At 47.2% G+C, this 13,625-nt stretch overlaps 1 protein-coding gene across 12 annotated transcripts in view; it reads left to right on the forward strand.

Annotated features, from left to right (window-relative positions):
* Positions 1-13,625, forward strand: part of SYNGAP1 (synaptic Ras GTPase activating protein 1) — a 758,031-nt gene that overhangs the window by 543,179 nt on the left and 201,227 nt on the right. For 11 of the 12 annotated variants that reach the window (XM_078641656.1, XM_078641652.1, XM_078641653.1 and 8 more), the window contains 3 exons: positions 9,203-9,439; positions 10,918-11,122; positions 11,923-12,101. In XM_078641656.1, the coding sequence (XP_078497782.1) occupies positions 9,203-9,439; positions 10,918-11,122; positions 11,923-12,101 (621 nt within the window). The remainder of the gene's footprint in view (positions 1-9,202; positions 9,440-10,917; positions 11,123-11,922; positions 12,102-13,625) is intronic. The other variant, XM_078641655.1, reaches the window with a different exon arrangement.

Consider the following 13,625-nt stretch of genomic DNA (forward strand, 5'->3'; position numbering starts at 1 on the left):
CATCAACATGCTGGAGCTTCGAGCAGTTCATCTGGCGCTCAAAGCGTTCCTTCCAGCAATAACAACGGACAAAGTCCTGGTTCAGACGGACAACACTACAACTATGTTCTATCTGAACAAGCAGGGAGGAACTCGATCTCGCCCTCTGTCTCTGGAGGCCCAGACAATCTGGCACTGGCTTCTGGCTCGGGGACTGTCGGTGGTGGCAGTGCACCTTCCAGGCGAGCTAAACACAAAGGCAGACGCACTCAGCAGGCACTTCGAAGATCAGCCAGACTGGGTGCTACACGACGACGTGGTCGAAGAGCTCTTCCGTTGCTGGGGTCGTCCAGACATAGACTTATTTGCGGACGACGAAAACGCCAAATGCCACGCCTTCGCGTCCAGGTTTCACCGGCCAGGGACGCAAGGGAACGCTCTCCTGCTGGAGTGGACAGGAATGTTCGCTTATGCTTTTCCCCCTCTGGCACTGATTCCGAAGGTGGTGGCCAAGCTCATCAGATCGAGCATGGACTTGATCCTAATTGCTCCGGATTGGCCGCGACAATGGTGGTATCCAGATCTGTTACATCTGTCGCAGTGTCCACACAGACGGCTGCCGTGCAGGCCAGACCTGCTGAGCAAGATGGACGGGAGGATCCTACATCCTACAGGGTTAGCGAGATTCAAGCACTCTGCACCAAGGAACCTTACACTGTGTTTCACCACAACAGAGTAGTAATGAGGGCTCACCCTTCTTTTCTTCCAAAAGTGGTATCTGATTTTCATATAAATCAAACGATTACCCTTCCTTCGTTCTTTCCTAACCCATCGACTCCAGCTGAGAGGTCGTTGCACTCGTTAGATCTTAAAAGGGTGCTAAAGTTTTTACCTAGAAAGAACGAAGGACACCAGAAAGACAGACCAACTCTTTGTCAATTATGGTGCAATGAGGACCGGTTTTGCGGCAGCCAAAAGATCCATCTCCAGATGGATTGTCTCTTGTATCAAACTAGCATACCAGCTGGCTGGCAAACCTTTGTTGCAATCACCCAAAGCTCATTCCACTAGAGGGAAGGCAGCCACAATAGCTTTTTTGCATGACATTCCTATGTCAGAAATATGCAAGGCTGCGACATGGAAATCAGTCCATACCTTTACAAGGCATTATTGCCTAGAGTCTGATTCCAGAGCGGATTCTCAAGTAGGGCAAGCCTCCTTGAGAAACCTATTTGGGTAGAATAAGGCCTATGTTTGGGCTTACGGATATGAATGTTATCTGTTGATTCCTTTGCCCGCAGGGATGAGGTGAGGCTCGCTACTCTATTCTAATGCTTATGACTATTGATGAGGATCCCCTGGAAGAGAAGGATTAGTTACTTACCTGTAATCCTAGTTCTCTTCCAGGGGTATCCTCATCAAAGTCATAAGCAACCCTCCCGCCTCCCCGGGCAAAGGACTTTGTTTATTGAATAGGAGATATTTTTTAACCTGTTATTACCATGGTTTGATTTTCAGTCTCCGAAAAGAACAACTGACCTAACTGTAACCCCTGAGGCATGATGGGAAGCTAGGGGCTGAGGTGCCTTAAAGGCACAGCGTCAGTTTTAGTACATGCAGCTACAGGTTAGCTTTTCAGTCTTTTTAGACTGGGATTTTGCAATGCAGCCTGGGAGCTGTATATGCTTACAGTGTGTTATGAGAATTTCTACTGTTTTCTAAGCATTAAAACAGTTTCTAAACAAGCATTGGTGTTGTTTCTCATGTTTCTAATGCAAAATACACTATATGTGGAAATTCTTCACTGCATATTCCAGCTCTATTGTTTTATTTGGCTGCAATTGCTTATTTTTATATATATATTTATATATATATGTCTATATATATGTGGGGCACATATAATATATTGTTTCCGGGGTCCCGCGCATGGGCGGGAATATTCTAATGCTTATGACTTTGATGAGGATACCCCTGGAAGAGAACTAGGATTACAGGTAAGTAACTAATCCCTCTGAACTCTTTATGAGATCAAAGGGCTAAGCTCATGACAATCTCTTAGGAAAAATACGATAAGTTGCACAAAATTACAATGGTGCCCTAGGGGCACGGCAAACCATATACTAAGTAAATGGTATAAGGAAATCGATAGAAGGAATGGAGCTGTCCAGAGGCTGTAGGATCGCTGGGACTACACTACCCTAACCTTAGGTAAGTAATAGGAGGCCCACGGAACGCGTGTGCAGAGTGTGAACTCACACGCGGGATGCGTAACAACGTCTATGGACAGTATAGTTCAAGAAAAAGGTGAGTACGGACAATCCTGACTGGTTAGGACTAAAACGACTGTGAATCTGGACACTAGGAGAGTCAATCTACCCTTGAGCACCGAAATGCTCTTGTTACCTCACCCACGGGCTGCGGGTGCATAGGTGCCAAAGTGTGTCGGGTTTCCGCGTTGAAGTCAATGGAGCCTTGGAGAAAAATGCTGCAGGCGTCCAGGAGGAAGATGTCCGGTGCGATCCACGGGTTGATCGAGGAAGATGAAGACCTGAAAGCAGAGGGGACAAGGTTCAAAGTCACTAGCCAGTGACCGGTGTGGAACCAGGAAGGAACCAGATGTCGTCATCGCGATCAGGTGAAGAGTGGACGCTTGTCTCTGCAGCCACGTGGACCAGGAGGTGTCTTCGACGACCAGGATGGAGGCACGAGCTGTTCCACGCAGGCTCTTGCTGTCGGCTGTGTCGGATCCGGATTTGGAGTCAACAGGCCTTGGCAAAGGCAACCCACGCGGTGAGTGGAAAAGAAGTCTGGTGCGGACTAGGAGAGTCCGGGGTGCTCCTCTTTTGGAAGGAAGCAAGGGCCAGTTTGAAACCCTTTGTCCAGGCCTCCCTCGCTGGAAGGACTCCCAGCAGCAGGAGGTCAGACTTGTGTCTGTGGTGGCAGCATCCATTTTGTGATGCTGAGGCTCTGTTTAACTTTAACCGGGGTTCACATTTACATACATGTCTTGTCCCTCTAAAAGGGTGGAATGCTACCCCCATCACCAGAACTGGTGAGGGGGTAGTATTCCAATTCGTATGACACCTTACTCGACATGTTTTGATAATGCTATGCCAAAGTTAGCAATAACCGCAAGGATTATAATGCACTTAAGAGTATATGGTATAGCGTTATCATGGAAACAGCTAAAGGACTTGGTTCCGAAAGCTGCAGACAGGCTCAGCTCATGCTAGAGCACCATCTCACATAATTCCAAGCACTCTGCCTTCAGGATTGATAAGGCCTGCCATAGGAGTGACTGATAGGAATATATGTGTCCATTTTGGGGTTAGATATAGGTATACTATATCTATAGCAAAGGGTGATTACACCACCTTGCCCCAGCTGTCTTAGCAGCCAGTTGTGTCAGTTTGGATGGCCAGCCAGGGTTGGCATAATACATGCTGCAGCCCCTGGTAGGCCCTGGGTACACCTATGCCCTGGGTACCTAAGGTGCACTGTACAGGGACTGATAAGGTGACCCAGTATCCAATTAGATATGTACCTAAGGTACATGGAGTCCATTTTAACAGAGAGAGCAGGAAGCCTGGGGTCCTGAATAGCAGGATCCCAGGCCAACTAAGTCAAAAACCGGCAAAACACCAGGCAAAAAGTTGGGGGTAACCATAGTCAGATTTCCACCTTCCTACACCTCCCTCACAAAGGGGAAAAGGAGTCTACTCCAGATACTTTATTGTTCCCAAAAAGGATCAGGAATACAAGTTCCGGCCTATCCTGGATCTCTGTGTTCTAAACAAGAACATAGTCAAGGAGAAGTTCCGCATGCTTGCTCTTCACCAAATATGTCCACATCTGCAAGTCGGAGATTGGATGTGTTCGATGGACTTGCAAGATGCCTACTTCCACATTCCAATTGCCATGCGACATCGGAAGTTCTTAAGGTTTCTGGTGGGCAGCAAACACTACCAGTACAGGGTCCTGCCTTTCGGGCTAAAGTCAGCGCCGAGAGTCTTCACCAAATGCATGGCAGTGGTGGCAGCCTACCTGCACAAAAGAGGACTTTTCGTCTATCCCTACCTGGACGACTGGCTCCTAAAAGGCCCATCTCCTCATCAGGTAGAGAACGACTTTCACCTTTGCCTGCTACAGTTGCACAGGCTCGGCCTCCAAGTCAACATGGAGAAGTCAGTACAACTACCGACCCAATCCATTCACTACCTGGGCTCCGTTCTGGATACAAAATTGGGAAAAGCGTATCCTTCGGAGGAAAGACTATTTTCTATGCACCAAAAGTGCAAAGTTCTACTACAGTCCCAGAATCCAACAGCGCGTCAAGTAGCGTCTCTGCTGGGTTCCATGGCGTCCTGCATCTTCCTGATTCCTCACGCCAGGCTGAGGATGCGTCCTTTGCAGCAGGCTCTGGAGGATCAATGGGATCAGTCGACGGGGCTCTGGGAAGACCGGATCTATCTTTCCCAGGTGACGAAGACTTCCATCAAATGGAGGACTCACCCTCGCAACTTTCTGGTGGGAGTGCCTTTTCACCAACCTCTCCCGACACAGTCTATAGTCACAGACGCGTCTCTCCAAGGCTGGGGAGCACACATGGGGTGTCAGCAGATTCAAGGAAGGTGGTCAGCAAAAGAACAGACCTACCATATCAACATGCTGGAGCTTCGAGCAGTCCATCTGGCTCTAAAGTCCTTCCTTCCTGCACTCGAATCACACTCAGTTCCGATACAAATGGACAATACGACGACCATGAGAACATGGAGATCAATTCATACCTTTACAAGGCATTACTGTCTTGAATCTAATGCCAGGACTGATACTCAAGTAGGACAAGCCTCTTTGAGGAATCTATTTGGGTAGCCTGCGGCCTGTACAAGCCTTGTTTTTTTCTGGGCTTAGTAATGTTATTACTGTATTACCTGAACAAGCAGGGCCGAACAAGCAGGGCGGCCTGTACAAGCCTAGTTTTTTTCTGGGCGTAGTAATGTTATTACTGTATTACCTGAACAAGCAGGGCGGAACTCGGTCGCGTCCTCTCTCTCTGGAGGCACAAGCCATATGGCACTGGCTGCTTGCCCGGAACCTCACAGTAGTGGCGGTGCACCTCCCAGGAGAGCTAAATATCAAGGCCGACGCACTCAGCAGGCACTTCGAAGATCAGCCAGACTGGGTGCTGCACAACGAGGTGGTGGCAGACCTCTTCCATCGCTGGGGTCGTCCAGAAATAGATCTGTTCGCGGATGACGAAAACTCAAAATGCCACGCCTTCGCGTCCAGATTCCACCGTCCAGGGACAAGGGGGAAAGCCCTTTTGATGGACTGGTCAGGGACATTTGCTTACGCATTTCCTCCTCTGCCCCTGATTCCGAAGGTGGTGTCCAAACTCATCAGATCCAGCATGACCATGATCCTGGTAGCCCGGGACTGGCCTCGGCAGTGGTGGTACCCAGACCTTCTACAGCTGTCGGTGCTTCCACCCAGGAGACTGCCCTGCAGGCCAGACCTGTTGACCAAGATGGGGGGAGGATTCTTCATCCCAACCTTCCCTCACTGCACTTAACAGCATGGCTCCTGAGGTCCTTCAATACGGACATTTAAATTTGCCACCTGATTGTCTGCACATTTTAAAGGAAGCGAAACGACCCTCCACAAGAACGTCTTATGCGTTTAAGTGGAAGAGGTTTTTTCTTTGGTGCAGAGAACGTCACTTCGATCCCTCATCAGCACAGGAGGAGGTGATTCTGCCTTACTTGTTGTACTTAGCAAGATCTGGTCTTAAATATACTTCGATCAGGGATCACCTCTCGGCCATTACGGCTTATAGGAAGTCTCCTACTCAGCCCTCTTTCTTCCAGATGGAGGTGGTCAAGGACTTCTTACAGGGGTTGAAGAAAGTGTACCCCCCTGTTAGAAACCCTTCGCCTCCGTGGGAATTAAACCTAGTGTTGTCTAAGTTGATGGGCCCCCCCTTTTAACCCATCCACAGATCTTCCTTGCAACACCTATTGTGGAAGGCCGCTTTTCTAGTTGCAATTACATCAGCGTGCAGAGTAAGCGAGATACAGGCGCTGTGTACAAAAGAACCCTACACTGTTTTCCATCACAACAGAGTAGTCTTAAGGGCGCATCCATCCTTTTTACCTAAGGTTGTCTTTGATTTTCATATAAATCAGTCTATTTCTCTTCCTTCTTTTTTTCCAAACCCTACGACCCCGGCTGAGCGGTCGCTGCACTCTTTAGATCTCAAAAGCGTACTTACATTTTATTTGGAAAAGACCAAAGAAAGTAGGAAGACGGACCAATTGTTTATCAACTACGGTCCACTGAGGACGGGCTTTCCAGCTGCCAAAAGATCCATCTCCAGATGGATCGTCTCCTGTATTAAATTGGCTTATCAGCTTGCAGGCAAGCCCTTACTTTTGTCACCTAAAGCCCTCTCTACTAGGGGGAAAGCGGCCACAGTAGCTTTCCTGCATGATGTCCCTATGTCAGAGATTTGCTAGGCTGCAACCTGGAGATCAGTTCATACCTTTACAAGGCATTACTGTCTTGAATCTGATTCCAGGACTGATACTCAAGTAGGACAAGCCTCTTTGAGGAATCTATTTGGGTAGCCTGCGGCCTGTACAAGCCTAGTTTTTTTCTGGGCTTAGTAATGTTATTACTGTATTGTTATTCCTGTGCCCGCAGGGAGATGAGGTGAGGCTCGCTATTCTATTCTAATGCTTATGAGTATTGATGAGGATCCCCTGGAAGAGAAGGATTAGTTACTTACCTGTAATCCTAGTTCTCTTCCAGGGGTATCCTCATCAAAGTCATAAGCAACCCTCCCGCCTCCCCGGGCAAAGGATCTTTATTAATTTGGAGATATTGTTAACCTATTTGTTTCCATGGTTTTTCGGTCTCCGAAAAGAACAACTGACCCAACTGTCACCCCTGAGGCATGATGGGATACTGGGGGTCATGAGTGCCTTAAAGGCACGGTGTCAGTTTTTTGTAGCATGCAGCTACAGGTTAGCTTTTCAGTCTTTTTAGACTGTGTGTTTGCAATGCAGCCTGTGAGCTTTCTATGCTTTCAGGATATAATAAGAATGTCTACTGCTTTTTCAGCATTAAAACAGTTTCAAAACAATCTTTGATGTTGTTTTTCTAGTTTCTAATGCATATGTTTCATGTATGGTGGAAATTCTTTACAGCTTTATCCAGCTCTATTGTGATTTTGGCTGCAATTGCTTGTTTTATATCTATATATATATATATATATGTATATATATGTATATATATGTGGGTCACATATAATATAGTGTTTCCGGGGTCCTGCGCATGGGCGGGAATATTCTAATGCTATTGACTTTGATGAGGATGTCCCTGGAAGAGAACTAGGATTACAGGTAAGTAACTAATCCTTATGTGCAGGAGCCTAGCATACCACATTGTCTTTAAAAAATAAAAATACATTTGAAAACCTTTACATTACAAATGTAGTTTTGACTCAATTTTTGTTTGTGAGCTAACTAAAATAATCCATCATTTGTGTATTTGTTCGATGTGTATGTATTTTTGTGTAATGTTTTGATGTTCAAATCACAGAAATTACTTAGGCGGGGTTCCAGGAATGATTGAGTGGGCATCCAGAGAGGTCAAAGGGTTAAGAGCCACCGCTGTACTATGTTTAAGACCGCACTTGGCGTATCAGATGGGGATGCTATGGAAGAGCCCTAGGTGTCTGGATCGCTGTACTACGTGTAAGACAGCACTTGGCGTATCAGCAGGGGATGCTATGGAAGAGCCCTAGGTGTCTGGACCGCTGTACTACGTGTAAGACAGCACTTGGCGTATCAGCAGGGGATGCTATGGAAGAGCCCTAGGTGTCTGGACCGCTGTACTACGTGTAAGACAGCACTTGGCGTATCAGCAGGGGATGCTATGGAAGAGCCCAGGTGTCTGGACCGCAGTACTACGTGTAAGACAGCACTTGGCGTATCAGGAGGCGATGCTATGTAAGAGCCCTAGGTGTCTGGACCGCTGTACTACGTTTAAGACAGCACTTGGCGTATCAGCAGGGGATGCTATGGAAGAGCCCTAGGTGTCTGGACCGCTGTACTACGTGTAAGACAGCACTTGGCGTATCAGCAGGGGATGCTATGGAAGAGCCCTAGGTGTCTGGACCGCTGTACTACGTGTAAGACAGCACTTGGCGTATCAGCAGGGGATGCTATGGAAGAGCCCAGGTGTCTGGACCGCAGTACTACGTGTAAGACACCACTTGGCGTATCAGGAGGCGATGCTATGTAAGAGCCCTAGGTGTCTGGACCGCTGTACTACGTGTAAGACAGCACTTGTCATATCAGCAGGGGATGCTATGGAAGAGCCCTAGGGGTCTGGACCGCTGTACTACGTGTAAGACAGCACTTGGCGTATCAGCAGGGGATGCTATGGAAGAGCCCTAGGGGTCTGGACCGCTGTACTACGTGTAAGACAGCACTTGTCGTATCAGCAGGGGATGCTATGGAAGAGCTCTAGGTGTCTGGACCGCTGTACTACGTGTAAGACAGCACTTGTCGTATCAGCAGGGGATGCTATGGAAGAGCCCTAGGGGTCTGGACCGCTGTACTACGTGTAAGACAGCACTTGGCGTATCAGCAGGGGATGCTATGGAAGAGCCCAGGTGTCTGGACCGCAGTACTACGTGTAAGACACCACTTGGCGTATCAGGAGGCGATGCTATGGAAGAGCCCAGGTGTCTGGACCGCTGTACTACGTGTAAGACAGCGCTTAGCGTATCAGCAGGGGATGCTATGGAAGAGCCCTAGGGGTCTGGGCCGCTGCATTAGTATGACTTTGATGCGGTGCCTGGACTCCTTGTTGCAAAGACCCTCATGGTTCCCCGTGGTGATGAGTGTCATGGAGGTCTGAGTCTCTTGACTTCCGGCTGGGATGAGTGTCATAGTTTCCCCTGCCGCGTTCAGCGTGTAGGGCTTCCTTTTGGGATGAGCGTCGTCTTTTCCCCCAGCCTTCTGGACTGTCACATGGTTCATGTCCCCTTGCTATCCTGTATGGTATGAGGAAATCTATTCTTTCATGGTTTCGTGAGTGAAACAGCGGGTGGTGAGGTTTGTTCCTGGAGTAAGGTAACTGTGAGTCATTGCCCCCCCTCTCGTCTTGCACCCTTGGGGTTCCTGAAACTTTCTTTCTCTTCTCCTCTGTGCAGTGTGTTCCCCAGGGAGCTCAAGGAGGTGTTTGCCTCCTGGCGGATGCGTTGCACTGAGCGGGGCAGGGAGGACATCGCCGACCGCCTCATCAGCTCCTCGCTCTTCCTGCGTTTCCTTTGTCCGGCCATCATGTCCCCCAGCCTCTTTGGCCTCATGCAAGAGTATCCAGACGAGCAAACGTCACGCACATTAACACTCATCGCAAAGGTCATCCAGAACCTGGCCAACTTTAACAGGTAAGCCCTTTTGGGGTCAAGAATGTCTCCAGGTACCCTATTTGTCACCTCAAACTCTTATTGGTCCACAGTCGAGGCAAAGAAAAAACTGCATTGATTTGTATGTTCCAGTAGCATGGTACAGCTGGTCCAGTGGGTATTGGTAGCACTGGTGTGGTATGTGGAGTTTATACTGTCTACACGTGAAGGACAGAGGGCATGGGATTCTTAAACTAACCTAGAAGAGACACTGGATGAATTCTTACCAAAAGACTTGCACACTCTAGAGGGCACAGGGCCATATGCACGAAAGGATTTAGCATTTCTAATGAAGCAAATTGCAATTTCGAGCCCTTAAGAAATGCAAGATTGCCTTCCTAATGTACAAAGGCATATGTGCAATCTCAAAATGCAGTTTCTACTCTGTAGAAATCGCTTTTCCTGAGTGCCAAAATTGGACATCGCATATAGGGATTTCCTATTTGGGATTTCATAAGCACATGTACAAAGCGTATCCTACAGAGAAATTGGTATTTTGGAAATGCTATTACCATCGGACCCAATCGATGGTAACCCTGTGCAATTTTAAAAAAGCACCACAAAAGTTTTTTTTTAAGTGCCATCGAGCGTGCACATGCCCCAAGCATTGGATTGTGATTTAAGGGGACCATTGGGGCATAGGTACTAACTGTTTTGTCTTTTTTAAACTGCGATTTCCTAATAGCGATTGCGACTCCATGATTTCTTAGGATTCGCTATTTAGGAAATGCAAATTGTAAATTTCTTACATATGGCCCATTGTATCCTTAGTGCATTGAAGGTCACAGTAAGTGAATGAAGGCATCAGGTATACTTGGTGAATGCTGCTTGAATGGGTGAACGTTGATTCATGGACAAGTTTACTGTGTGTGAGGCAGAAATGGGTTTACTGTTTGATAACAGAGGGTTTGGAGTATTGATACCCTCCCAATACAGGCCAGAGATGTAGATGGTAAACAGTGCTCGAAAGGTTGAGCGTACATCATTGACATGTGGGTAGGTTAATTGGTTCAGTATGGTAAGATTGGATGGATACATTTGATATATTCTGTAAGAGGGATCCTGGGTGAATATAGCCCAGACATTTTCTTAATCAGATAATCGGAGTCCACAGATTGGCATTGTGGAAGGAATTAGGGGCATAATGCAGGCCACTGTAGGCCCTGCGATGCACGGGGGTTCCCAAACCTTCAGGAGGGCCCCATTCAGCCCAATGCCGATGCCCCTATTGACAGTTTGCCGGGTGTTGGGCAACTTTTTGTGTTAGTCTACTGGTAGAAATGAAGTGTTTTAAGTTGAGAGGTCTCCATATACCCCTGTTTTTTGGTCCACCCTCTCCTTCAGATCTGTTTTTCCTAACTTCTTGTGTCTGTCGCCAGGACTCAACCTTGGCCCCAGAGGGGTAAGGAGGTGCCCGCTCTGCAGTATTCCTGCACTAATCTTGCTCCATGTTCTCTCAGTAGGTTTGGCAGTAAAGAAGAGTACATGTCCTTCATGAACGAGTTCCTCGAGTTGGAGTGGGCGAGCATGCAGCAATTCCTCTATGAGATATCCAACCTGGACACCTCTACGAATAGCACCAGCTTTGAGGGCTATATTGACTTGGGCCGGGAACTGTCCACACTGCACGCTCTGCTCTGGGAGGTCATGCCGCAACTTAGCAAGGTAAATTGAGCAGAATGGGATCCGGGCGAGGGAGCACGTTAGACACAAAAAGTACCTTGGTCAACGGCCCTTAGGTCTATTCTAAGAGGTCTTCACAGGTAAGGCAGGTGATGATAATGGACAGAGCACAGCCAGGAGGGGAGTCTGGGAATTTGGAGACAGTAGCACTCGCACCCCAAAAGAGTCACAGTAAAAGAGTGAAAATCCCTATGGCAAAGACTGAGGTCAGGTCACTAAGACTTTATTAGCTTGTTCATGTAGGCAGCCTTGCACAGCCATGGTCCTGACTTCCTTGAAAACTAATTTCCTGTTCCTGTTTCTTTCTCACAGGAAGCAATGCTGAAGCAGCCCATTCACCTTCTTGTGACCCTTTTCCTTTGATCAAATTGTATGTTTCTTTCTTCTTGTAGAATAGGAAAAACGTTAAGCTTTTACTTACCTTCTTGTCACCTTATTTTATTGTTTTAGAAATTTATGATAAAATGGGCTTTCTATCCACTGTTCCTTATGAAAGTATTTTGTATCCCTGCCCCTGGAAGCTTTGTAGCCGCTGTATATGTGCCTCACCTTCCTATGACCATATTTCCTGTTCTTCACTTCCCGGAAGCCAAGGAGAAACAATGTCTTTGACCTATCTTCTTTCATGACTAGGTTCCTATTTCTTTCTACCATGAAGTTGGGATCTCTGCTCACATCCACTGCAATGCCATTTCCTCCTTCTCAATCCCAGGAAACTGGACAGAAGTTAGATCTTTTTTACTGCCTTCTGTATGACCTAATTTCCTGTTTCTTTCTCCCAGGAAGCCATGATGAAGTTGGCCCCTTTGCCACGCCTCCTAAATGACATCAGCGTAGCTCTCAGGAACCCTCACATTCAGCGCCAGCCCAGTCACCAGGGTGAACGAATCCCAACCAAACCCATCATCTTCCGGGGTCCCTCATCTGAAATGCAGTCATTCATGGTCCGCGATCTGAACAGGTAAGCGACACGTGGGGACAGTTTCACAGGCCATATTTTAATGAATAATTATTGCACTCTATTGGTCAAATCATCTGTATTGGCTTGTCTGTCTTCTACCCACTCACAAACTGCACACTAAAGAGATGAGACTTTAGTCATTTTCTGAACTTCTAGTGGGAGGTTTCATATACTCCAGTATTGGAGCTTTCATAGATTCACATGCCTGAATCATTACCCGTCGTCGAGATGTGAGTCCCCGGTATATAAAAAAGCAATGCTTAGATAAGTACCAAACTGAAAAGAGGCCTAGGCCCATTTCCATTTTGCAACCCATTACTCTCGTTATGTGAAAGAGACTAAAATTCTCCCAGAACCAATCAGAACCTCTCACCCTCTAGAACACTCCAGAGAGAAACCTTTACCCCTCAGATTTTCTACCGCACGTTGTGCTAGGGAGTCTCCTTTGAGTTCTGCTCAAATTTTCTCTTACTACTTTGGATTTGGAGTTTTTTCCAGTGAATGTCAACTGCTGATTTAATCTGCTTTTCTGACTACTAACACATTCTTCCTGTGAATGTCTGGAAAAGAGAAGAAGGGTTTGTTTAGAGCCTGTGCCACTTGTTTCAAGAAGAGGCTCTACACTGACAAGAAGGTAATCCCAAAGTATCAGAAAGACTTCCAAGAAAACACAATACCATTGACAAGGGAGATTGCAAATTATAAACAAGCATTGGCATAGCCAATAGGTCTCGCCTTTGGGACCTTATAAGTGTTTAACCATGCAACAGTTAATGTTGTTGCACCAAGGACATTGTGCTGCATAACTAAATACTCATAAGTTCCCAAAAGCGAGACCTAGTGGCTATGGCAATGCTTGTTTGTATAGTGCATAGCTACCCAAGGGTGTCCCAGCACTTGTGACTATACAGAGATGATCTGCCTCCACTTTTAGACCTTTTTGATTTTCAGTGTGAAGGCCAGATGGAGATTGGAAGAGCGAAGGAATTTCCTTGGATGGTAGGGGGTGATGAGAGGTCTGTTGATCGCTGGTCCCAAACCCCAATATGTCCTATGAGCTATACAAAGGGCCTTAAATTTGACTCTCTCCGCGGCCGGTAGCCAATGAAGAGTTCTAAGGGCTTGTTTGGCTGACTTATTTTTTGGTACCCCCAGCAGTAGTCTAGTAGCAACCTGGAGCAGCATTCTGTGCAACCTGGAGTATCCTCAGGGTAGCTATGGGCGCTCCCAAATATAAGGAGTTTGCGTAATCCAGTTGAGATAGAACCAGGGCCTGTATCAAGGTCCTCCTGGTGCTCAATGGGAGAGTGGCAGAATCTTACTAGGAGTCGCATGGTCCTAAAACATGGACCTGTGACTTTTACAGCTTGGTCATCAAATTTAAGGGAGCTATCTGGCCAAATACCCAAGCTTTTTCTCTTGGTCTTTGGGGAGGGGGCAGGCCCAAAGCAACTGAGCCAGACCTGTATCAGATTTAGGCCCGAGGTGTTACCTAGAATCATTAGCTCTGTTTTTCCACGGTCC

Source organism: Lissotriton helveticus, chromosome 5_1, assembly GCF_964261635.1.
Source record: "Lissotriton helveticus chromosome 5_1, aLisHel1.1, whole genome shotgun sequence".
Taxonomy (NCBI): domain Eukaryota; kingdom Metazoa; phylum Chordata; class Amphibia; order Caudata; family Salamandridae; genus Lissotriton; species Lissotriton helveticus.